At 41.9% G+C, this 27317-nt stretch overlaps 1 protein-coding gene, 1 long non-coding RNA gene and 1 pseudogene across 3 annotated transcripts; 1 reads left to right on the plus strand and 2 right to left on the minus strand.

Moving 5' to 3' along the window:
* Positions 1-2662: 2662 nt before the first annotated feature.
* Positions 2663-6542, minus strand: LOC123466404 (annotated as a pseudogene).
* Positions 6543-24196: 17654 nt separating this feature from the next.
* On the minus strand, positions 24197-24789 carry LOC123474658. Its single transcript, XR_006649584.1, has 3 exons — positions 24731-24789; positions 24536-24632; positions 24197-24470 (listed from the first exon to the last, which is right to left on the minus strand). It is a non-coding gene; the product is annotated as an uncharacterized LOC123474658 (long non-coding RNA).
* A 135-nt stretch (positions 24790-24924) lies between these two features.
* LOC116926960 lies at positions 24925-27317 on the plus strand. 2 transcript variants are annotated; one of them, XM_045177027.1, is made up of 6 exons: positions 24925-25036; positions 25113-25305; positions 25379-25618; positions 25679-26538; positions 26605-26779; positions 26840-27317. In XM_045177027.1, exons 4-6 carry the CDS (start codon positions 25831-25833, stop codon positions 26920-26922), a joined length of 966 nt encoding a protein of 321 aa, XP_045032962.1. In that variant the 5' UTR covers positions 24925-25036; positions 25113-25305; positions 25379-25618; positions 25679-25830; the 3' UTR covers positions 26923-27317. The 2 variants fall into 2 exon arrangements, with proteins under 2 accessions (XP_045032962.1, XP_045032963.1); XM_045177028.1 differs by lacking the exons at positions 26605-26779; positions 26840-27317 and having other exon boundaries at positions 25679-25766.

Raw genomic sequence — 27317 nt, forward strand, 5'->3', positions numbered from 1 at the left:
TTTGCAACCCCCAGGGTCATGTGTTTTTTTAAAACGACAGTTGGAAATGTTGGTTTTAGGCTGTGTAATATTCCATACCCAAAATAAATTAGAGAGCTGCCTGTGCACAATTATGTCGATACCGATGGCATATGTGTAGAGCCTCTGGATGCGACGCCGTAAATCAGTGTTCGATTCCCGACAAAGACGTTCATCAATAATTCAGGAGAGATCACTGTCACTGCTGCACCAGTATCAATCACTGCCGTTGCATTCTACTCGCCACAAAACACAGGTTCTTTAATCAAGTTGGTTCCATCGAAGTTTAACAGGTGTTTTTCCTCCTGTACGTTAGGAGCTTGGGTTGTCGGATTTACTGCTGCAGTCACCGTTGACGTCGTAGCTGGTGCTGCATCCCGTGTCGGAGCTTTATAATTTGGAGATTCTGGATTTTTAAACAGTACCGGGCGACTTTTTTGCAATGGAAACAGTATGGTTTACCGTCAGTAGTACGTCCTTTTGGCTTGAAGGGCCCTTTTGTTTTCTCTTGCTCGTTTTTCTCCTTCGCCATTAATTTCTCACAGGTGTCTTGCATTAACTCAAGCATTGACTTCATAAATTCTACTTGGTGGTCTGGATTGACAATGAAAAGGTTTAGTGACTGCTCATGAGGTTTCTGCGGTTCCATTGCCGCATCCTTCCTTCTTCTTGCTTCTGACATGAGCGAAGCTCCCGTATAACCTTTTGCCAGTGTAAAAAACTCTTCACATGTTCTAGGTTTCAACGCATAAATTTTTCTAAGAAGAGCTGGTCGAGGGCCTCGAAAAATTTGCTCCAATATGTGTGCTTCCGACATATTCGGGTCGACCAGTCTGCAATGGTTGAGGATTTCATAATAGTACCTGACAGTTGGCTCATCCAATCCTTGTGTTCTACTCCTTAGTTTTGTCTCTTGAAAAAGACCGTAGTTGTCCGGTTGAAACTCTTTTAAAAACATCGAACGTAAACCAGTAACTGCAGGTGTGGCAGCGTTTCCTCCTACAGCAGGTTGGGCCGTCGTATCTTCCCAGACATTCGGGATTCTTGCACACAGGAACTAGTTTCTTGCAGTATAGTCCAAGTACATATTGTAACGATCCGCCGACTAAATCAAATTCAAACGGTAAAATTTAACATGTTGCTTTTATTGCCCGTATCTCTTAGTCGTAGCCCTATTTTTTACCACAAGTTTGTTTCCCCGGATGACCCACTTTTAACTTTTATTACTCTAACGGTAAAGCCAGCTGTCTTCCACCTGACCTTATATTTTTTGACACGCCTGACCTCATTTGACTTTCAATTCGTCTCTTTGTTCCGCCGTATAAAAAACGAAAAAACTCCACTAGAAGGCAGTCGGCAGTCAGTGGGAGACCAGTCTGTCAGTCCTCTCCCGAATCTTTTCTCAGTATTTGTTAACGACAGAAGTCGTTAGTAATAAATGTAAATTTAATTGTTGGTTTTGTATGTCTGTATGTACGTGTGTGTGTGTGTGTGTGTTCGTGTCATTGCCGAGGGGCAGACAAGTCTGAACTTGTCTGACCTTGGCTAAACTAATACCCTTGGGTTTTGCTATAGGTTACCCTCCCTTACACTTCCGCCACCCCATTTACACCTAAAGCTAATTGTTCGCGTTAGCGCCCTTCTTTTGTTTTACCCCTTTTTCGGCATTTCCGCCGTAGTCGAAGACGGAGGGAGATGCGGCACCGAGGTCATTCTCATTCATTTTAGTCTTGGCTGCAGTCGCAACCTGTTGTTCCCGTTTTCGCCGTTGTAACCTCGTGTTCGTGTTAAATACATCGCAGCGTGGCCCTTTTGGCCACTGAGTTAACCACATTTTCGTCACGCTTATTTCGGTGGTTAACATTTTGGTGCATCGACCGGGAAATTCATCGTTCGTGTTTATCTTCGCCATCACCTATCCATTCGCGTGGCCATTCATCCCTGGGTATCCCGGCTCATCATTTGAACACTTCAATCAGGACGTAAGCATTGTTAGCTGGCATAGTTAAAAATTACACGAAGTCGCGTAGCGACTGATGTGTAATTGCGATTACACAAATAATAACATATGACATCTTCAACGGTGTAGAACTTGTTTATTTTAGCTCCTCCCCATGCAGCGCTGAAAGCGCCACTTATTTAGGAGTGCCCAATAGCTGAACCCTCACCCCTCTTCAGAACTTTTAAAATGCTCGACAAACGAAACAAACAAATTCGAAGAAGGGGAAAGAAAAACATGGCAAAAAATGAAGAACAGAACATCCACATATGAAATCAAAAAGACCCAAAGAAATAAACTTCAAGGGACAATTAGATAGTGAAGATAAATAATGTCTTGGTCAAATCAGAGAAACGGGAGCCGAATGACGAAAAAAAAAGTAGCAGGAAATCAGCGGCTCGAACTAAATCCTCGTTTGAAGCCATGTTTACCACGATAGCTATAATAAAAGAAAACAAATTACCATGAGATAATGCCGAACAACGGAAAAAACGGGTGGGTCGGGTGGGTCGGGTGGGAAGTTTTTACCGTTGAAGATGTCATATGTTATTATTTGTGTAATCGCAATTACACATCAGTCGCTACGCGACTTCGTGTAATTTTTAATTACACTCACAAGTCCATACTCCATCTTCAACGGTGACTTTAAAGCGTCGTATGAGAATTTGTTTGAGGAGTCAAAACAGCCTCCGAAACAGAAACCTCAGATAATTCGCGGTTGTAAAATCGACGAAAAGTGGATTCCGCAGCCCAGTTTGCCGCGCGAAAAACGGAATCAATGGGCACACCCATTAAAATAGCCTTGGAAGAAGCAGCTCCACGAGTAGAATGGGCTGAAAAAGACTCAATATCAATTCCAGCATCTCGCAAACATGATTTAATCCAACGGCCCACCGTGGATGAAGTAACAGGACGGTGCGGGCGCCGAATCGACAGAAAAAGAGAATCACCATCGGGTTGACGCAAATCAACAGTAGCCGCAATATATGATTCCATGCCTGCCACGGGGCAACAAAGACCAGGAAACCGGTTGACCACAAAAGACTGGAGCGGGCCGGACCGCTGTGATTTCCGAAGTCTACGAAAAGAAAATGACATCGCCGTAGCGGAAAATTTTAACGACTTTAGAGAGATGGAACAAATCTCAGAAACCCGAGACAGAATAGACAAAGACAAAATCATCACCAATTTTTTAGAAAGAACAGCCAAAGGAAGATCCGAATTAGGACCAAGAGAAGAAAAGTGACGAAGAACCATATCCGGATCCCCCATAGAATCGTATCGAGGGTTAGGAGGCTTAAGATTGTAACAGCCTTTTAGTAATTGTACCACAAGCGGGTGATCACCCACTTTCTTACCGTCAATAGGTTTCAGTGTCATGGACAAAGTAGAGCGGTGGACATTAATAGTAGATGTGGCGAAACCTTTATTAAATAAATGAGAAAAATATTGAAGGGTAAAATTCAAAGATGGCGACAAGGGGTCCGAATCCCGTTTATCACACCAATCAAGCCAAGACGTCCAGGCTGACTGGTAGGTAGCAGATGTGGACGAGCGGTTGCTGGCCATGAGAAGGCCGATAACATCTGACGAAAGGCCCTGATTTTCAAATCGGCTCTGGATAACCTCCAGCCGGACAGTAGAAACCTGCTGGACTGGAGGAGTGGGTGCGGTTCCAACTTGGGCGAGTGAACAAGATACGGAGTCGGACGGAATATGCGCGGAACGTCTATGGACATTTGAAGAAGGAGAGGAAACCAAGCCTGTGATGTCCAGAGCGGGCAGACGAGGACTAAATCCGCTTTGTCCCGCCGGACCTTGGCTAAACATCGTGGAATTAGGGAAAAGGGCGGGAAGGCGTATCCCTGAAGATCTCTCCAATTCAAACTGAACGCGTTCAGAGCCGACGCGTTTGGTTGAGGAAGCCACGAAGCGAAATGTTGATGCTGGGCGTTCCATGCAGAAGCGAAGAGGTCGAAATTTATTGGCCAAATATTCCTCAATTGAGCAAATGACTCCGCATGAAGCATCCAATCCGACGAGTCCAGCGTCGTCCGTGATTGGGCGTCTGCAACAAAATTCGAATGCCCAGGTAAATGAGATGCCAAAATTGAAATATGACGAGCCTCGCACCACTGCACAATGCGGTCCGCAATTTCAGTAAGCGATCGGGAATGTGTACCACCGCACTTATTGACATAAGCCACGGCTGTCGTGTTATCCAAATATATATGAACTGAAATGTCCTGAGAAGCCGCCGTAAATACTTGCAAAGCGAAAAAGGCCCCTAACAATTTTAATTCATTAATGTGCCGCGACTGATCCTCAATTGTCCAAGGGCCTCTTGTTTGTGTCTGGTCACATACAGCTCCCCAACCCTGAAGTGATGCGTCAGAGTATATCACTAAATCGGGTTGATCAGGAAAGAAAGATTTCCCATTAGACTGTTGCAAATGATTCACCCACCACTCAAGATCAGACTTGGCACCGTGAGAAAGGGAAACTGAGATGTCCAAATCCCCGTGGGAATGAGAAAGATAAAACTGTTGCAGCTTGCGAAAATGGCCTTGGGCAAAAGGCACTGATGAAATAGACCACGAAAAATTTCCCATAAGCTTTGCCAAGTCGCGCAACTTGACCTTGCTTGACACCAAAACGGCCTTGCAAAGGGCAATGATAGAGTCTACTTTTGCCGAAGGCAAAGAAAAAGAAAGAAGAAGAGAATCAACCACCACCCCCAAATAATCCATGATTTGTTGAGGAGTGGTAACCAATTTTTCGTAATTAATAACAAAACCTAGAAAAGATAGAAGGTTAACAACTGTCTTTAAATCATGTAACAACGCGGCATATGAAGAATTAAGAATTAAAATGTCATCGAGGTAGATAACGAGGCGAATACCACGTTCACGCAAATAGGCGACCACCGGTCGCAACAGTTTGGTAAAAACTCGGGGGCGGAACAAAGACCGAATGGCAAACAACTATATTCATAAATAGAATTCTTCCATCAAAAACGAACATACTTCCGATGGTCCGGGAATAGGCTAACCAAGAAATACGCATCCTGCAAATCAAGTTTAACCATCCAGTCTCCCCTCTGAAGGAGATACCGAACACAATCAAGACCTTCCATTTTGAAATGCTGATAACGTATGAACGCATTTAGACGTTTCAAATTAATAATGGGCCGCCAACCGCCAGACTTTTTTGGGATAACAAACAAATTGGATATGAAACCATCTCCACTATCAGGAGAAACCAAGGAAATTGCACCTTTGTTGAGCAACTGATCTATTTCCTGGTCACAAACCGCCACCATGTCCTGAGACATAACACATCCTGCCGGAGCAGACTGTTGAAACGGCAAGTCGATGAAATCGATGAAACACCCCTTAAGAACAGTCGACAAGATCCATGGATCAGTAGAAAATTGGCTCTAAGCAACACCAAAACGAGTCAAACGGCATCCAACCGGAAAAGAGAGGGTAAAATTAGAAGAGAGTGGTACATACCTGGATGATTGTTGTTGAGATTTCGAGGACGAGGGGGTAAAACCTTGGCCGCCGCGTCGTGTACCGCTTGAAGTTGGGGGATGACGTGAATCAGGAACCCGATATCCATGGCCGCCTCGACCACTAGAGCCACGATTTTCAGATCGGGTAGTAAAAGGGCCGCCACTGCGCCCAGCAAATTTCTTCACTTTCTCAAAATCATCAGCATCTTTCACCATCGCTGTCAAAAATTTTTCTCCAAAAAGGCGTTCAAATTCACGTGATGAAAACATTCGATCATCTTTTAGCAAGGGTAGTAAATCTGGTGCCACGTGTCTCATCGCATTCGCTCGGCGCAATTTGGAAATGCCCGCAAAAGCAGCGCCCAATAATTTAAGGGAATCTTCCATATTCTTCAACAACGGGCTGCCCACCGGCAATTGGTTCCAGGTTTGTAACAATGGTCGAAAAGAATCTAGGACTTGGTACTGAACCGACTGCCAAGATTTTTCTTGAAAATCATTCAAATTAGAGCGCCAATCTTTTCCAACAGCTTGTTTTCAATAACGGACCATCGTTTCATCCAATTTCGGACATAACAAATCAAAATCCCCATCAAAAGACGGAGCGTACGCATGACGCAAAGACTTGCATTCAGATTTCGGAATACCTTGCACCATCCATTTCCGTATAAGACGAGTCTTCGACTCAGAAACCACAAAAGTTTCAGCCGACGGTTCAACAGGCGGACGACGTAAAGGCGAACGTGAACGAGAGCGTGATCTACTTACACGGGAATGCGAATCAACGGACGAGTGACGATGGCGAAAACGATGCTCCAAGTCCGACGAAGGCCCAGCAACAGCACCATCATCATGACGGCTGAGGATGCTCAATAATTAACCTTCTTCAATACGGGAATCAAAAGAAGGCTCACGTGCTTCACGACGTCGCCGCTCACGAAGAAGAGAAGCAGAGCGCAAAGCCCTATCACGCAAAACGGAATCACTAGGAGACGGAGGAGAAGACATGATGTCTGAACAAAGGGAGAGCTAAAAAATTTCTGAAGAGGGGTGAGGGTTCAGCTATTGGGCACTCCTAAATAAGTGGCGCTTTCAGCGCTGCTTGGGGAGGAGCTAAAATAAACAAGTTCTACACCGTTGAAGATGGAGTATGGACTTGTGAGTGTAATTTTGTCCGACCTATGGAAGTTGGTCAATTCTTGTCAGTATTTGCTTATCTCGTCCTATTTACCATCGTCGATACCTTTTCAGAGCCGTCGATTGGTAATTTTCGGTGTCCAACACACATTTGCAATCGTCGATACCTTTACAGGGCCGTCGATTGTTTATTTCGTTTTCATCTGTGCACATTTCAATCGTCGATAACTTTTCAGGGCCGTCGATTGATCCTTTCGTTTTCGTCTGTGCATATTTCAATCGTCGATACCTTTACAGGGCCGTCGATTGATCTTTTCGTTTTTCGTCTTAACACCTTTACAATCGTCGATATCTTTACAGGGCGGTCGATTTTTCATTTCGTTTTCGTCTGTGCATATTTCAATCGTCGATACCTTTACAGGGCCGTCGATTGATCTTTTCGTTTTTCGCCTATGCACATTTACAATCGTCGATAACTTTACAGGGCCGTCGATTGTTCATTTCGTTTTCGCCCGTCCATAATATTTTCAATCGTCGATACCTTAACAGGGCCGTCGATTGTTAATTCCGTTTTTGCTCGTCCGTCACATTTACAATCGTCGATACCTTTACAGGGCCGTCGATTGTTCGTTCCGTTTTTCGCCCGTTTCTCCAATTTTCAATCGTCGATACCTGTACAGGGCCGTCGATTGTCAAATTATTTTTCGTCCGTCTCTCTCATTTTCAATCGTCGATACCTTTACAGGGCCGTCGATTATTAATTACCTTTTCGTCCGTCTCGTATCGTCGATACCTTTACAGGGCCGTCGATTGTTACTTATTGACTCTCTATTTGTTTACAATCAGTAATACAGCTTCATCATTCCGCGAAAGAAGAACACTCCGGCGGCTAAGCTGAGGAGAAATCTGATCCCTAAAGGTTTTCGGCAGGAACAATACCGTTTCCAGCATACCAAGGATTTGGAACCTGCATATCGAGAGACTGCAAGCGAGACAACTGCAAGACTCAACGCTCAACGGAGACCAACAGAAGACATGCAAGCTGTTATTCTTCCTGCTCCGCGTAACTAAACTTTAAGGTTTATTTATATACAGTTATCCTGGCAACTTTATTTGTTTAGAGTTGTCCACACCGGAGCTGCTTCCTCGGATTCAAACTGCACAGAAACTAGCGGAATTTATTCTAAACTTACCGTCAGCTTCAGACAGCGAGCCCAGTCAATTACGTCCGCCGCTGGAGCCGATCTCACAGCCACAAGCTGCTGATCCTACTCCACGTCGCATACGGCTGGATTATTTTCGTTCCGCACGTGGAAGAGATACTGACACAACACCACAACCACCGGAGGCTTTGAGAGCTGCTTTAGTTAAATCTACTCAGTCACGCCGGAAGACAGGACCACGGCTAGCGAATTTTGTTTCTCCGCCGTCGCCAAAGAAACCTCGTTTCTATCGGCCATACAGTCCGCGACCAGTCGAGCAACTTCCGGAACCACCTACTCCTCCAGGAGTTCCAGAATCTGAGCCGGGCGATTTCGTCCCTAATCTTGCCGATTGTGAAGTAAGGAGCGAAGTTGGCGAAACTGAGGTTGAACCTTCGCATGTTGAACCAGAACAACCTGCTAAGAGTTGGAGAATCCAAAACACAAGGACCCAGATCGTACGCACGGTAACCTCAAGTCAGCTTTTCCGGAATTCGGACCAACAGCCTCGAAGGAAATAATTCATTTGAATATTGTATGTTAATTCCCGTGTCGGTTTAACAATATAAAAGTGAAATTGAATTCCATCGCTTCAACTTGTCTTATTATAACGAATAGAGCGAAATCGTCAAGTAGAAAAAACTTTAAGTTTACATTAAGCTTATTTACCTAGCGAAATGTTTCAACCACGGACACTTGACGGCAGTACAACTAGTATGCCAGATATTGGTATTCCGGTTCATCGTAACAGAAATGATACTGGAGTTGGCCGTCAAAGTGGATCATCAGATTCCAGAAGTCAAACGTCCCGTACACCAGAAGAAAGTATTCAAGCAATTGCAGTGACACGTGTCGAACGAGACACATTAGTCGTTATCCTTGAGCAACAGTGTCGTGAGATAGAGCAGCTGATTAGAACCGTGGTCGCCGTTCCATATTAAACCATCTTAAGACACAGATCCATATTCGTTTGGATCAAGTGCGAGATGCCCATTTCTTGTACAATCAAAGCTTATGGGAAGCCAAGAAGCCGATGACAGATTTTTATAATTATATTATAGGTATCGAGATTCGAGTCCGAGGAGTATCACAACAGGTAGATCATTACCTTGATGATCGACATAACTCGCCAGCTTCTAATGCCAGTCGTGCTACACGGAGCCAAGCTGATGAAGAATCTTTCTTCACCATGGATGAATATCGATACAGTTCACGGCCGCAAACGCCTGATCCGACGTTAAGGCAATCAATGGACAGAACGAACGATCGATATAGATTCGATACCTCTCGACCTGTATCAACGATTGGGAGCCCGCCCACGTCTGAGTACAATCCTAGACCATTACAGCAATCGGGGAAAGGTGGTCCACCACCTCCTTTAATGCCATCGTTCAGCAGCGATGATTGGATTAACAGGCGTACACCTCCACCAAGGGGAGCTTCAGCGGGGTTCAGCCCAAATTGGCTAATGAATGCGTTACCACAGATAAAGATCACGCCATTCAATGGTGATCCAAAGGAATGGCCAACTTTAATCTATTCGTTTAGGGACATGATCCATAATGTGGTACCATCGGACGCTCAACGCCATGCTTTCTTAAAGCAGTTGCTCACAACAGAAGTTCGTTCCTACATAGCCGAATACTTGGACAATCCGTCCACTTATTATGATGCCTTAGTAGAACTGAAAAAGCTATATGGTCAACCACAAGTGGTTGCTCGAGCCATTTGATGGCTCTTATGAATCTTCCATCGATCCGAGATGATGATTCAGAGGCACTAGCCAAGCTCAATCGAACTCTTCATGGAGCCATGCATGCCCTGAGGACCGGCGGAAATGAGCAAGACTTGGAATCGGGAATGACTCTGGAACACGTCGTCTCCCGTTTACCTCCGCGAATCAGAAGTAGCTGGGGCGTAAAAGTGTATCGGATGACTCCAACACGAGCTATTCTCAAGGATCTAGCAAAGTGGATAGACGAGATGGTGATGGGTGAATTGATGACCAGGCCGTCTACTCATAGATCACCAGCTCCACAGAAGGAAAAGAAAGCGGGAAGTGCGAAGCCTTCCACCAAACCAACTCCTCTCTTTGGTAAAGTTCCTGTTGTTTTTCACACCTCCACATCTCCACCAGTCAAGAAACCGCAGCAAAGTCCTTCTTCTGGGAGTAATTTGTCATCGCTAAAGAAAGGCGTTATTAAGAAGTGCATTTATTGTGATAACGCCCATTCGATAAAAACCTGTTCCACATTCAAAGATCTAGATGTCACAGCGAGAATGGAGTGGGTAAAAGAGAAACGATTATGTTTTAGGTGTCTGGTAGGAACACATCGGGGAACTGAGTGTCCCACCGTAATCGTCTGGAACATTGAGAACTGTGGTCAACGGCACCACCGTCTATTGCACGGAGCGCCTCGATTTTATCCCACGAATGCTTCAACAACTAAAAATGCAGGTCAGCCATCAGCAAAATCGTCTGATGGTCGCACAATGACCATTAAAAACAGGGATACGGCTATCAACACTTTCCTAGCTATCGTTCCTGTGTTACTTCAAGCTAACGGGGTGGAAATAGAAACTTTCGCTTTTCTAGATCCAGGAGCGACTGTTAACTTAATTCGAGAAGATGTAGCTAAACAGCTCAAATGCAAAAGGAATGCAAGGAATGTATCCTTTGGTTCGTTTCACGGCCAAGACCCACAGTTTCAATCAACTACGGTAAGTCTGACTGTGAAGGATCGTGATAGATCTTTCGAATCGGATTTAAAGCAGGTTTCTACTGTGCCGACTCAGTACCTAAAGTTACCATGCCCACCGAAGGAGTTAATGGAGATTAGAAGTCGTTACCCTCATCTCAAAGACGTAAAATTGGTTGATGTTGGAGAACCAACCATCCTTATTGGAGCGGGAAACCAATGGCTGCACTAACGTCTCGATGAAAGACTACCTGCTGTTGGAACCGACGCTCCCTTTGGTTTATTGACGCCATTTGGTTGGACTTGCGTTGGCGATCTAACATTAGGGACGCAGCAGCATGATTCAACGGTTTGTCGTTCAAACAAACCACTGATGACGGTGCAAAAACTCTGCTACCTTGTACAAGAATCACCGACGGAAGCACTACTTTTACGTCAAGTCGAGAAATTGTGGGAAACGGAAAGCTTTCCAATTGTAATTCCGGCTCAACCGCTAGAATCAACCGAGGATAAACTAGCGAGGAAGAAACTCGATGCAACTATTCAATTCGACGGAACCAGGTATGAAGTAGGTCTACCATGGGTTTCAGATGCTATCGCATTACCCGACAATTACAATAGTGTATTGCGTCGACTTTTCTCTATCGAAAACAAATTCGTTCACAATTCTAATGTTGCTGAGAGATACAAAGCCGTAATCGATGACGATGTGGCAAAGGGATTCGCGCGGCCTCTCAAAGAAAGTGAATTGAAGGGCACCTTTGGGAGAAATTGGTACCTTCCCCATCATGGAGTCGTAAATCCTCGAAAACCCGAAAAAGTTAGGGTGGTCTTCTACGCTTCGGCAAACTTTCAAGGACTTCCACTCAACGAAGTATTGTTAAAGGGTCCCAATCTCATAAATGACATAGGTGCTACCCTTCTACTCTTCAGAGAAAAGTCTGTGTCGCTATCTGGGGATATTCAACAAATGTTTCTTCAAGTTAGCGTGAAGAAAGATGACCATTCCGCCCTACGATTTCTATGGCGTCCACCTGGTTCTCGAAAAAAACCCACCGTATATGAGATGCAGCGACAAATCTTTGGATCGGTCTCATCCCCTTTCATCTGATCTCAAGTGCTCCGACATATTGCTGACATACATCGTGAAGAATTTCCTGAAGCTGCTGAACGAGTCTACAAGAACTTCTATGTAGATAACCCGTGCGAAAAATGTAGTTAAAAACTAGCTAGTAGCTAGTTGGTAAAAAAGGTTGGTGTCAAGTGGCAATAGCATGTTTTTTGCGTGCTAGCTTTGCACCCCCACGAGCAAGATTTTTACTTGGTGAAATCGAGTATTTAATAATAAAGCTAGTTTCTTGGTTTTATGAAAAAACCTACTTTTAAGCTAGCTAAACAACAGCATTTAAAATACTTAATTTTAACCTACATAGAACAGTTAATTAATAATGATAAAAAATCACTAATCGAAAATAAAGATTCATTTTTATTTCTGTTTATTGCACATGAGTTTGTTATTGCGCATACAAAAACCCTTTCATATTTGACTTAATTAAATAAGTCACAAAGAAAATTAGCCGTAAGTAGAGACGCCGGAGGCAGTATACATAATATCAACGACGAACAATAAAAGCTAACGGTTATAAAAAAGAGGCAGGTTATTAAAACGCCGAAACTGGAATAATAAATAAATCAAGTGGACAATCAGACCAAAAGCTGTGGAAGATGATAAATGACAGTTAGTTGAAATTAGAATTAATGACACAGTAATAATAGTCCAAAAAAATACCAGGGAAACAAGGACGAACAAGACTTTGAACTTACCAGATAACATGAGTGGTCGACCAGATCTAAATTCATCATCCGGCCCCTCAGTTGAATTACTTCACCAAAAACAGAGTTATTAAAATTATCTGAGAATTCGAACAAAACCAATGGAAGTGAAGCATGCTTTGACGATTTCTCCATTTCTAAGAAATAAAACATTACACAGTGTTCTTGACTAATAATTGCCAATATAATGACGCCTTGAATTACCTTTCTTGATCAAAAGCAACAATTTTTGACAATAATGAGTAAAATGCTGATAAACATCAAATTATTAAAAAAAAATACCGAAGATGAACCATATACATACCTCGCATAGGCCAAAACTTAGCAGACTTTAATATGTGATCAGAGTTTTTTGGCGCTATTTTCTGCTGCCACAAGGTTGCATTTAATATAACAAATGGGAAAAATTCATAATTTTAATTTAGATAAAAGTGAATTCAGAATAAACTATATTAAAAACATTAAATAAATTTCGGTGAAATTTTGATGTGAAAATTTACGTATTGTTTGTAATAATAAGACTTATTGCTGGGGAAAACAATATGACAAGCTTGTATAGCAGACAAAATATAAAATCGTGATTAGTGATGAATAAAAATTGTGATCTTTTTTAAAAAATGATTTTGTACTGAATTTAATTAAATTAATGAAAGCATGTGTTTTGGCGATGAATAATGTGTTAACAGATACTTATCTAATTACCGCATTGGTAAATCACTTTGAAAGTGATTAATTTGGATCTTAAACCTGTTTGGTAATACTGAATGTTTAATCTTATGTATACTTGCGAGCATTAAATACAATAAAAAGTAAAAATCTGAATTAAAATATCTTCATTTTGGGAATGGATTTTATGTTATATTATTTCTTCAAACCACGTCTAGTAATAATTCTATGAATGGTTATTAATTAAATATTGGTTATGGAAAAAATACGAACAAGAAAAGAGCAAGAAAATTTTATGTAATTAACATGGTAGTTATACATATGTTGTTCATATACAAGTCACGAACAACTATTTTCTGTAGCTAAAATGTGCAAGGTAGTTCAATGCGCACAACATAGTGGTTTTCTGAAAGCTAATGCATCAGTGTCGATAAACAACCATTCGACGAGTAAAAATCGGTAAGAGTTTTTTCTTCGAGCTACCCGCAACCTAGTTGTTACCTTGTTTCTTTATGGGATAAACTCAAATTGTTAGGATTCTCCTTGTAGCTAGCTGTTTTTCATTATGCTTAAGAATTACACGCTTGTCGCTAGTAAGTGGAGGGGACGGCTAGCTATATTTTTCGCACGGGAACCTTCTGGATTTTTTTTACACCGAAGAGGAGGCTAGTCGAGCGGTCAAAGATTCTACAGCATTGCTAAAAAAGGGAGGATTCCATCTGAACCAATGGTTCTCTTCATCTCGACGGGTATTGTCACGTGTAGAAGGTGATCGTAATCAGCCTCGCCTGAATTTGGATCTAGAGGATTAGCCCACGGAGAGAACCTTAGGTGTTTTATATGACAGCGAAAGTGACAGCTTCATCTTTGATGTTAAAACCGACGTCGAAGCGAGTACTAAGCGTCGGATCTTGAGTGCTGTGTCCACCTTGTATGACCCACTGGGGTTTTTATCACCAGTGATCCTTAGCGCCAAAAGAATTCTACAAGAATTGTGGCTTGTTGGTGTTGACTGGGATGACCAAGTTCCCGAAGAAATTCAACACCAGTGGAACAAGTGGACTACTAATCTTAGCCAGCTCGAGGCGTTCAAGATCCCGCGAGCTCTAACTTCGTCTAGTGACATCCAAGACATTCAGCTGCATGCCTTTTGCGATGCATCCACCGTTGGGTTAGGCTCTGTGGTATATCTACGAGTAACCTATCGCAACAATATCGTCGCCATAAATTTCGTTACGTCAAAGCCCCGCGTGGCACCCCTTCGTCCGCTGACCGTTCCGAAATTAGAACTCCAAGGAGTAGTTGTGGCACTACGCCTTGTGAAGTTCGTCCAATGGACCCTTCGTATTCCCATCACTCAAATCATCTATTGGTCTGACTCTAAAACTGTTCTTCAGTGGATAGCCTAAAAGACATATCGCTTTCAGACGTTCGTCGCAAATCGAATATCCGAAATCTGAGAGCATTCCCAACCAACTGAATGGAGACATGTCCCAGGTATCGAAAATCCAGCTGATGAGTGCAGCAGAGGACTTTTCCCTGATGAGATGATGGAGAATTACCGTTGGGTTAATGGCCCAGACTTCTTGCAGCAAGAAGAAAATGCCTGGCCGATACCCATTAAACTTCCCGAACCTTCTGTCGAAGATCCAGAGGTATCAGCCACCAACAGGATTGGGCTTGTTTACGGCCCCGCTGCAGAAAATAGGCTCCGCTCACTTTTGGAACGAAATTCCAACTATGACGTGGTGATACAAATTGTTGCATGGATCCTTCGTTTCATTTCCAACTCGAAATTGAAATTGTTGGATCGTGACAAATCACGCATTGGTGTCGAATGCATTCAGCACGCTGCTAATCATTGCATCAAATCTGCGCAATTGGAGAAATATTCCGAAGAAATAGAGGCTTTAAAGAATAAAAGGCCTTTAAAATTGAGTTCGACGCTCCCCTTTCGTTCGAAATCAAGCATCCCAAAATCCTGCCTCACGATCATCCACTCACGCGTTTAATCGTCATGAGAGAGCATGATCTCCTGTTTCATCCATCTCCAGAAAGACTGCTCAGCTCAAAAAGATCTCAATATTTGATCATTAAAGGACGAGTGGCTATCAAAAGGTATCTGCACAAGTGGTTTACTTGCAAACGCCATAGAGCTACTCCCTGCATTCTTTTAATGGCCCCGCTTCCGCGTCATCGTCTTATTCCGTTCCAACGTCCATTCACTCATGTGGGTTTGGACTATTTCGGCCCTTGCAACATCACCATTTATCGTCGCAAAGTAAAACGATATGTTTTGCTGATAACCTGTCTCAACACTAGAGCGGTACACTTGAAAGTTGCAGCCTCACTCGACTTGTCGTCTTTTTTTAAGGCCTTTGCTTCCTTCACTCCCGAAGAGGTCGTCCGTCAGTCGTGTAAAGCGACAATGGAACTCAAATTGTTGCTGGGGACAAGGCAATCCAACAAGGCATCGAGCGTCTCAAGGAACATAACATCTTTGGTCAAATGGTGAAACAAGAAATCGAATGGCATTTTCACCACCATTAGCACCACATTTCGGAGGCGTTTGGGAAAGTCTCGTAAAATCAGCAAAGGTGGCTCTGGAAGCCATTGTGGAATCACGTCCGCTTACCGAAGAGCTTTTACGTGGTTTCGTGATTCAGGCCGAATCGTTGTTGAATGGACGTCCACTGACCTATGTCAGTGTGGACCCTCGAGATCCCGAACCACTTACCCCTAATCATTTTTTGTTAGTCCAGAGCTCGCCTAACACCGAAGACGACGTCATCGAGGACGAGAAATTGTATTCTCGAAAACATTGGGAAGCTATGCAAGTCATGACGACACACTTTTGGCGCCGATGGCTTCAAGAATATCTCCCCACACTCACTGAACGTCGAAAATGACTTTTAAATAAGAAGAATTTGGCTGTGGACGATACCGTGCTTGTGGTGGCCCCGAACTCCCCTAGAGGACATTGGCCTATTGGTCGAGTAACTCGGATCATCCCCAGTCCAGATGGAATCGTCAGGTCGATGTTCGTCAAGACCTCTACTGGAAAATACCACCGCCCGGTGTCCAAATTATGCCTATTAGAATCTGAATGTATCTGATGTTACTGATGTATAATTGTGTCTCTCTTTAATTAGTAACAGGCTCCGCTGTTAACGACAGAAGTCGTTAGTAATAAATGTAAATTTAATTGTTGGTTTTGTATGTCTGTATGTACGCGTGTGTGTGTGTGTGTGTGTGTTCGTGTCATCGCCGAGAGGCAGACAAGTCTGAACTTGTCTGACCTTGGCTAAACTAATACCCTTTGGTTTTGCTATAGGTTACCCTCCCTTACACTTCCGCCACCCCATTTACACCTAAAGCTAATTGTTCGCGTTAGCGCCCTTCTTTTGTTTTACCCCTTTTCCGGAATTTCCGCCGTAGTCGAAGACGGAGGGAGATGCGGCAACGAGGTCATTCTCATTCATTTTAGTCTTGGCTGCAGTCGCAACCTGTTGTTCCCGTTATCGCCGTTGTAACCTCGTGTTCGTGTTAAATACGACGCAGCGTGGCCCTTTCGGCCACTGAGTTAACCACATTTTCGTCACGCTTATTTCGGTGGTTAAAAGTATTTTACCTTTTTCCCTTTTTGCCACTGTTTTTTAACGTGTTGATGCCAAATTTAAATATACCCGAAACGATAAACTATTTTTCCCCAATTGTTTCATCTGGGGGCAGCAAGGACGAACCCACCGACCGAAGCCTTGGCCGTTACAAACGCGTTACCAATAGCCCTACCACAGCAGCTCTCCGCCGAAGATGGCACACATCGAAGAAAAATATTCTGTCGCTAACATAAAACAAAAACCATTAAAGAAGAAAATAAAAGCATTGTGGTTGGAAAAATTCAAGAAACTGAAAAATATGTAAGTGAAACATTGAAAATTAAAATATCTCGACCTGTTTTTTCGGCTGCTATTGTCGCAAGCGAAGTTACCATGGACAAACCCTCTTCCCACCCGGAAACACCCAAAGAAAAGAAAAATCACCGATGTGAAAACAGCATATTTACGGATGAATCTGTCACATCAGCATCAGTGTCGGAAAATCAAACGACCGTAAGTTGGATTTTTGACAGCTCTCGTCCTGAACAAATTAACCAAAAAGCGGCTGTTACCACGTAGACAAGTAAGGAAACAAAGGAACAAAAAATCGAAGTGACTTCCGACCACATCGGTGACCGCGACGACCATCCCGGTCAAAACATCTGGACCAAGTGGAACCCTTATACTCAATTCTATACGAGAGAGTGAACGAGACCCACATTAAGCCAGGCGACGATCAACGCGCTTCAAACGCTGTACACCAAGCCGAAAAATTCAGAGACTCCGATCGCCCGTGGCCGACGACCAAAATTAAGAAACGAAGCAGTCTACGCTGCACGAAAGGGTCGTTGCTTTTTGCGCAAAAACGGTGCGTGCTTTTCTGTCCAGCCGCCTAAGGCCCCATCACCTAGACCGCGTGAATACCTGATAAAACCGACATTGGAAATTCAAAATTACAATTCGAAACCGATCCAACTTATTTCACAACTATCTTAGTCCCCCGTAATCTTATATAACTTTTCCACCTAAAACTAATTCCCCTTTGAACTTGACACCTCCAGATTTATGTAGACCACGACAAAAAATCAACTTCACTTCTATTCCCCCTTCTATCCCTCCACTTAACCAAATAGGACATTCTAATGCAAACCATTCTTCATCTTTATTATTTTGGAACAGCTGAAGTTTTATTGAGGTTATAATCTCGCTTCTTCTCTTTTTGACATATCTGTTCGCGAAGCTGTGTTCTATGTTTAGGTACATCTCTTTCAGAGGCAATTGTATATGTACTGAGCTCCGGGCTCGAGGGCGTCATGCATTTCCTTCGACGGAACACGTCACGTTGAGCTCCGCACTCTCAGACGTCCTCGTCACTACAATTTTTTTTCCATATTCATTATTTTGCTGTTTTGAATCTGATTCGTAAAGATCGTCTAGGTTTAGACACTTTTGCTTCAGATTTGTTTTATCGAGCTCCACGATCGAAGGCGTAAAAATTCCTTCGATGGAATGCGCCACACCGAGCTCCGCGCTCTTAGACGTCTGCGTAACCACCCTTTTTTTCCTATTCTTTGTATTGCTGTTTTAAATCCGATTGGAAAAGACCATCTAGGCTTAGACACTTTATTTCAAATTTGTTTATCAAGCTCCCTGCTCGAAGGCGTACGTATTTCTTTTAACGGAACACGCAACACTAAGCTCTGCGCTTCTAGACGTCCTCGTCACTACTCGTTTAATCTTGTATCTTTTCTCCTTCACCGTATTTCGTTCCAAGTAAAGAGAAAAAATTCCCGATTCCATCGGAGAAAGTGCCCAACGCGATGAAGCTCCTCGAATATTCCTGTTTTTTTTCCTTCTCTTTAACTGCTGGTTTTACTGTCTTGAGAAAAGAGATAGCGAGACGCAATCTATTTTGACGGGTAGCCATGTAACGATCCACCGTCTAAATCAAATTCAAACGGTAAAATTTAACATGTTGCTTTTATTGTCCTTATCTCTTAGCCGTTGTCCTGTTTTTAACCCCAAGTTTGTTGCCCAGAATGACCCACTTTCAACTTTTATTATTCTATCGGTAAAGCCAGCCGTCTTCCGCCTGACCTTATATTTTTGGACACGCCTGACCTCATTTGACTTTAAATGACGAATCGACTCTTTGTTTCGCCGTATAAAAAACGAAAAAACTTCACTAGAAGGCGGTCTGGATTCGGCAGTCAGTGGGAGACCAGTCTGTCAGTCCCAAATCTTTTCTCAGTCTTTGACCTTTTCCCCTTTTTGCCGCTGTTTTTGTAACGAGCTTGTACCAAAGTTAAATAAACCCGAAACAATAACTTTTTTTCCTCTAATTGTTTCAATATTGAAATTATTACGTTTTTCGGCGTTACCCTATTCATTATGGGAAGCAATTCTCTCATGACGCTCCATTCATTGGCACGCATCTTTATCCGGACTACCTCGAAAGATAGGCGGGCTAAAATATTTTTCGACAGCTGCCATAGTTTGTCTTTGTGGCTGCACAATATGCCCTGATGGCGCAACAAATTGTTGTCCGCCGACTGAAAAACTGGACTTGCAGCTCTCAAAACGACCTCGGTTTCTGGATCCAAGTCTAATCTCTTGCAGTCTCGACTGATTCAACCTCACTGTCAGCTTCCTCGACCAAGCGGTCTCTTGAAATAGGACCTTCAAAATTTTGGGCTTCACCAACAACGGAAGTTCCACTATCCAACGATGAGTTTTGGGGTAGGCGTTGTTTCTACTGGAACGCTTGACAGATGTCACAGCGGATGTAATCGTAAGCTGAGATCTCTTGGGCAACTAGGTAGACGTGGTTTTATTCTCTTCTGGATCGGCTAACAACGACTGCAGCACGACCTCGTTTACTCTCAGGCAACGAGCTGCGTCTTCAAAAATTGCCACACTGCAGAACAAATTCGTTACTTATGGGTAAGGAGCTGCCTCTCAAAAATTAAAACTCTGCAGCACTAATTCGTCACTTACGGGTAACAAGCTGCGTCTCCACCAATTGTCAATCGAGTTTTATTTGATCCAACACTAATGAATACAACAAGTGAGGACTTAAATCTAAACAATCCCCTTTTTCTTAAGCAAAAAAGAGATAACCATTTACCAAAAGTTGGAGAAGCGTCTGAAGACATCTAGGAAAACCAGGGAACTCATCTTTAACTAAATTTTACACTCTTATTTTTACTGCTATACTAATTGCGCCCCTTCCGGAGCGCATGTCTCCGTATCTACTTCTACTCTGATTATTTGCGATGATTCATTCCCACGGTCGCAGCGTAGTTCAATGAGCGGGTAAATCATCTCTGTGAAGAGATAAACATTTCCCCTTTTTCACCCACGACAATATTTTCCTGCTTCTTGGAACAAGGAACATAGGATGTCTTTATGTCAACCAAGGGCCATTAGAAAGATTATAAAAAGATGTTTAAGGTATTTGACAAATGTGTAATCATGTTAATAAAGTGACTTTTTGGTATTCTTAAATTAGCACGAAAAACATAAAGTTTGAGGAAGATACATTTGTTACTCGTTACTAGTTTTGTAAAACAAATGGTAAATTGGTAAAATGAAACAAAATGTTACCTATTACTTTAAATAAATGATTTTCAAAAGTGGAGGTTGATTTCAAATCTTCAGCTTCCCAGGCAGACACCAATCCACAAGGCCAGGGGTGATAGATGATATTCACAGCGGGCACGACTGTGTTGTAAATTGGTTTCACTTTTACAAAGCCAAACAGGTATAACAAAAATTGCATTTTAAAAATTTTTTATACAGACTTGTGTTGCTTCTTTGCTTCATTGGACAGCAGATTAAGATCACGTGTCTACTGTGAAAGAGATCATGTGTCTCAACGAAAATGGTTCTCTCTGTTTATGACATCAGACCTCCCCAGTGTGTCATTCTGATGCAGAGCTCTTGAAATCAAGTTGCACATTTTAAAACATCTTAGGCCAAAGCTGAAGTTCTTTCTCTGTCGGTTTTTCTGCTTGTAAATCCATGATTAAAACTAATTGAACTTCAATTTATTGTCTTGTTTGCATAGGTATTAAAAAAGTCGTCGCTTTTTGGTTAGAGTTTCTTCGCCGTCCGATGCATCAGTTGGAATGATGTTCACTTCCTCGACACCATTGCTCACGTAATTTAATAACTTTGTACTTCGAAAAAAATTGTACTAATCTTCAATTTTTAAAAGAAAACTTTGATGCATTATTCTTATCTCGAGGTTATATCGAAGGGGCACTTTTAATCATTGAAGTGGAAACCCAACATTTAAAGGAGTTGTTTTGAAAACTGCCATCTGGAAGCACAAGAAACCCAATTCAGTTAATCAAACGTGTGTTGTAGTCACATTTAACAATGGCAAAGAGATGTGTGCATACATGAATGTCATAATTTTCAATTACATAATTTTACTGTTTTCAATTAAATTAACACCGTGTTTCACATTCAAGAAAGATAATATTGTGTTGGTGTGCATCAGCCATATCCTAGACTTTCCTGGTTTCAAACTCAAGTGAAAAAATGAGGTAAATATGATCTTGCCTGTGTAATTAAGAAAAGGTAATTGAACGTTGCAATCAAATAGCACGCAAGCATTAGAGTAAATTTGCAATGAGGCAGTTAAATGGTAAAAGACATACAATTACATTACACAATTTATTACTCTGCAAGCTTTTGCATCCATATCGATAACGGTTCCCTGCCCAAAAATGAATCCGAGCAGGTTGTCCCTAGTTCACAACAACTCGGGCTCAATCTTCGGGTGATTTGAGATATTATTCTAGTCCGTTCAGAATCTTAGGATTGGCCATAATTTGATAGGAGATTAATTGATTCGTCGTCCTGTCACATCTCAAATTATTTTGTTTATAATTCTTGTTCTATGACCGAGTTCTTTTACAGACAGTGGCTCCTCATGTCTGCTTCATACCAGCGATCAGATTTGATGTTTTGAATTGTTTTAGGTTGTTAAAAAGCAAGTTGGACTTTCTACGATGCTTCCACCAACGTGCATGGTCGCCAAACTTCGTCGTTGTGTCGGACTGTTAATCTGGTAGAAAATCGTTGAATTATTGGCGATACATTTGTCAAAGTGACAGATAGAACGGCTAACAATTTAAACGACTTTTTTTTCATGTATTATTGCCTAATATTCAATGTCATATATGAAATATTGCAGGTGCTTTCTGCTTTGATACCGGATTTCATTGAGTCCGCTTCGCATAGGGCTTCTTTGCGAAGAAACGAAAAACGTCCTTTCCACTTTCCACACGGCGTCTCACCGCACCCCGAAGAATCTCTCCCTCACATCCATCGTCTATCATATGGATGTCTCCATGTATAAATCGAATCTTATCTAGCTACAACCTAAATTGGATATCACATGGATACTCAATTTACTACGGCCTTATGCTATCTTCGTATAGATGTACTATAGATCTACGTTTCTCATACGATCACGGACATCCATTTGTGACTAGAAATCAGACGCTTAACAGACAGACGTAACATGACGTCTGTGAGATGTCCAAATTATCTTTCCACAGGATAGATGAGGGCGACAACGACTGTAACTTTTCATCATTTTAACTGCTAATATTGTTATATTGTAAAAATTGAATTTAGAAAAAATTAGACAATATGCTGATTGAAATAAAAAAATTTATTAAACGCTTAATTGACTTCATTATTTCAATTATGGATTGCATTTTGTCTACGACATGATCAAGGGTGATGCAAAATATTTTCCGTTTTTGGGTTTTGCCATAGGAAATCGTATCGCTTTACTCACTACATAATCGACATTTATTATAACAAGCTCGGTCGATAATTCATATACAACCAATCCTTGGAATGTACGAGAAGGCAAAGGACTAGTATAAAGATCATCATTTTTTAAATATTTTTTTACATACAGTGAAATTTGCCCGGGTGTGCCTTTAAGAATATTTTTTACTAATGCTACACTGCCGTCATTCAAAAATACGCAGTTATTAGGGCGTTTTGTACATATTGTCACTTTTCTTGGCTGAATTTTCCCGAACTGGTAACATTTAAAATTAATAGTAGTTGTCCCATTGGAATGTTCACATGAATAACTCAAAGTCTCTGTTGACGAGGGTGAGGCGTATTCATCGTTGGTATAAATTACTTCTATTTCCTTCAGACGCCTTATCACTTGGGCTAGTGGATTTGCACTTGTTCTCATTAAATTCTTGATTGTTTGAAGTTTATTTTCCAATGGGAATGCACTGTAGCTATCAAGGGAGCCATGGTCTTGTACGTCGACTGGAAGGTGGATTAAGTTGTGCACGTTATAGCTGATGAACTTTACTCCATGAATTGAAACACAATCCTTAACAAATTTCATGAGAAGGCTCTCAGCATAGGTGGCGTATGTTTGACCGTGTTTCGAGTTCGTCAGGATCTTGATGGCCACATGAAATAACATTTAATGGTCGTACATCTTTTTGGATATGACGCCTTTAAGAGCAACAGGAAGGAAGTAGAGCAAGGGATTCCTGTGCTCGGTAGCCTTCAAGTGTGGAAAATCGTCCAAAGTTCTTGTTTTTCTCGGGAATTCAACTGGACAGTATTCTTTAATGAACACTAAAAAATCAGAAACCAACTTTTTTTGCGCATTTGTCAATCTTGTTCGATCCATTTTTCCGAATAACCAAATGGGTAGCAACTTTTTTTGAACACCTATGCATACATTGTGCATGTAATCGATAGGAACTGCTTTTACTAGATCAATCGGCAATTTTTCAATTATTGATCCCTCTTTTTTCATATTGTGGTGGCCTGGCTGGCTGCGCGCACGGACAGATGCATCACTCCTTAGAGGTGCCTTCACTTCAGGATATGCCACCCTGCCACCGCACGCGGAAAGTACGGTCCGGGCCCAGACTCCTTTCGTCTCAAACTTGTGACAACTAAAATATCCATTGTGTGAAACAACACTTGTAACCATACATCTTGCATATACCATTATAACCATACATCGCCAACGAGAGCTGCTATTTGAACTTCAAGTACTCTTCCATCATATTTAAGACCTTCTTGTAGCACTTTGATTGCTTCACATACGAAGTCGGAGAGAAAATCATTGACGTTAGCGGGTTTCTTAAGTCCATGGTATATACCGATGATGACCACCTTACTTTCTTTATAGCCATGTATCGAACAAAGAATAGGCCAAAACTGGCTCCCGCTGCTTTTTGAAATTGGTATTCCATCTACATGAATGATAATTTGAACTTTGGTGACGGCGCTGTCAATTTTGTGGTACGAAAACAATGTAAGCAGTCATTTTGCCAAACCAAAATGCGCATACTGTCCTGGCATTACGGATCTCAAACTTGGCTTACTCCTCATAGTTTTTAGCAAAATTCTGCTATCTATTGGTAAATTTAGCCCACAGTCAGACTTAAGTCGTCGAAGAAGGTTGTTGACGTGAGATCTTGGTATGTTGCATTGAATCGCCCATTCTGCTAGGGAACTTTTCATTCTTGCATTTTCTTCGACTTTTTCCTTATCAATTTGTTCTTCGTCGGAACTGAGCAGAGTTAGCATGTCACTTAATAATTCACACGCCTTCTCACCATCATCGTCATCGAATGCTTGGTAAGAATCTGCATCAACTATGATGATCCAAATTGAACTGGATCATCTACAATTCAGGTATAGCTATGACTGGTTGAGGATCGTTGATGGTGTTGGGATCACTGGTAGCAGCTTCACTCTTGTCTCGACAATCCAGCAACACTTCCTCTGTAAGATTTTATAAATATGTTAGTTTATTTAAACTAATTGATAAAGACAAACACAAATTATACCAAGCATTTGTTCTGCAGCCAATTTCATTCGTCTTTGTTGCTGGCGAATACCAATAACCAGCTTCTTCTTTCGGATATTGTCACTTGCCTCGTTCATCTAGAACAAATAAATGTTATGACGTCGTGGTTTATGCAAAATTCTATATAACAGCCATCAAGATTGCATAATGCTACAGTTTTTTATTTAAAAATTACCTTTATTGTTCATTCTTATCAGTTGTATCGTGAGTGACAAAAACACCATCAAAGCAATCATAGCAGAAAAAGACTTCTGCTAGTTGAGATAAATAAGCCGGCGTTGTCAAGTAGTGTTAAAAATTTGGATCTGGCAACATGCTCATGACACACCAGTTTTTGAAAGAGGCAAAGAGCTCATCTCTGCAGTCGCCATTGTTCGACTTCAACGACTAACCACACTGCTCACGCAAACCAGCAATCGTGTTAAGTGTATTTTTAAGAATTGGTGTCCTGTTTTTCCAAATCATGGCATCAAACATTGTAGTAAGTTTAAAATTAACGCTTTGTTTGCATTTGATAGATGGATTTAAGAGTTTTGTATTTTTTTTTTCATTTTTAGAATGATGGTAAATTCTACATCGTTGATCTAAAGACCCAAGGTCGGCTTTGTGTTGCAGTTATACCTGACTTCTGGTTGCACGACACCAACTTTTGCTATTATCCCGACAAACGTGGAGATATAGCTTGTGCGAAGAGAGAGCAGCCTAACTCGACTTGGTTAAACTACAGATGTGGTTACAGAGGACTATTCGGTATGTTACATTTGTTGTTTGGCGACTGGTCATTGAATTAATTTGTGCATACCAATTTCAATTCTACATTCAGACACATACAGCCAAGCCCGAGACAAGGTGTCTAAGGCAGTACATAATTCAGACAACAACACCACTTCTGAATCTGTGGGAAACCGCTTAGGAAGAGGGAAAAGGATCAAGAAAACTCGTGCTGTATACTCCCCCACACCTAATCAAGAATCCAGTACAGAGGATATGGAGAGTGACATGGAGAGTCCTTCAAGTGTCCCACCTATACCAAATGGACTAGCTGAAACTTTTAATCGCTCAAGTAGGAGAACACTTCTAATTTTGCTGTTACAAATGTCTATATTTTCTTATATTTTTACAGTCGTCCAGTCTAGTTTGACACAATCAACACAAAGTCAAGTTTAAAGTCCTGGCTTTTACTCGTCAGTCAACATTATAGAAAATCATTATGAGAAAACTTCATACAGCGGGGAACCTATCCAACTGCATGCCAGCTTAAGCCAACAATCAACAATGGCGAGTAGTCCTCCTGCTCCACATGTCCAGCAACTTCCTTCATCCACACATTTGTTACCACTGCCTTCTTACCCAGTCACGCAAACACAACGCAGTACAAGTATTCAAGGCAGTGGGCCCCCTGCCCAACTTCATGGCAACAGCTTAAGCCAGCAACTAGCACCAATGAGTAGTACTCCTGCTCTCCATGTCCAGCAACTTCCGTCATCCACACATTTGTTGCCACTGCCTTCTCACCCAGTCACGCCAACACAACGCAGTATAAGTATTCCAGGCAGTGGGCCCCCTGCCCAACTTCATGGCAACAGCTTAAGCCAGCAATTAGCACCAATGAGTAATACTCCTGCTCCCCATGTCCAGCAAGTGCCGCCATTTACACTGTTGCTGCCAGTTCCTTCTCAGGCAATCGTCACAACACAGCAATCAAGATCGGCATCATCCTTTACTATGCCCAAAACAACTGGAAACGAACCGCCGTTCGAAGTAAAAGTTCTGAGCTTCTTATCCAAAATTGTAGGCAATCTCGATCAAGTGAAAATTGAGGTGAATGTGCTAAAAAGAAAGGTTGATAATTTATCGACTTCAACTCAAGAAAATGAGCCTCTTGCGACTGTGGAAATTCTTCTTCTACCCGTCAAAACCATTGATGAACTGAAGCTGTACGAAGAAGTGCTAACCAAGGATCTTGATCAATTCTTCAAAATGGTACTTAAAAACACTATTTCAAATTATTTCCTTTGCTCATGGCTCATCGTAATGATTTTATTTCAGGTACGGTTCGTAAAACAAATTGGTGGCCTAACGCTTTCTGATTGTGTCAAACGGGCTTGGGAAAGTGTCATCACTCTTGAAGTTAGAGTTTTTGTAAACTGGAATGGTAAACCACGCACAGGTCAGCCACAGAAATATGGATTGAAGAAATCGAAAGTGACAGAGGCAGTTTTTAGTAGGCTTTTTTACATTAAATTTTTTTTATTTTTATCTCATGTACTAATTACTTTCATAGAGGGAATTGCGTTCAAAAATGCGTCCTTGTCCGCGCTGGAGTTCGAGACTAAAAAGGCTAAAAAACCTGTGCGACAGTTTTGAAAAAGAAACAACTTGGAATTGAAATGGAGTCATCAGAAAGCGACGAGTGATCTGACCAAAGTAAGCATAATTAAACTAAAATTGGATGTATACCTAATAATTATATTGTAGCGTTCACGCATCATTGTAAGAGAACTCTCGCCATCCGTTATAACTGTAACGGATAGACAAACGACCGACGGAAGTGTCATTCGACTGTCATCCGATTGCTGATGCATCGGATTCGCCGACTGACCCTTTCCCACGCCTGAAAGACTATAAATGGGACTGTAGTGTAGACCTTCGACGCCAGTAGTTAGATAGAACAGTTTTGTTTACTTTGTGTAGTGTTTGAGTGTTGAAGAGATTGAATAAACTGATATTAATTCACCGAACCCATCGGCGATAACTCGTTA

Source organism: Daphnia magna, linkage group LG7 (assembly GCF_020631705.1).
Source record: "Daphnia magna isolate NIES linkage group LG7, ASM2063170v1.1, whole genome shotgun sequence".
Taxonomy (NCBI): Eukaryota; Metazoa; Arthropoda; class Branchiopoda; order Diplostraca; family Daphniidae; genus Daphnia; species Daphnia magna.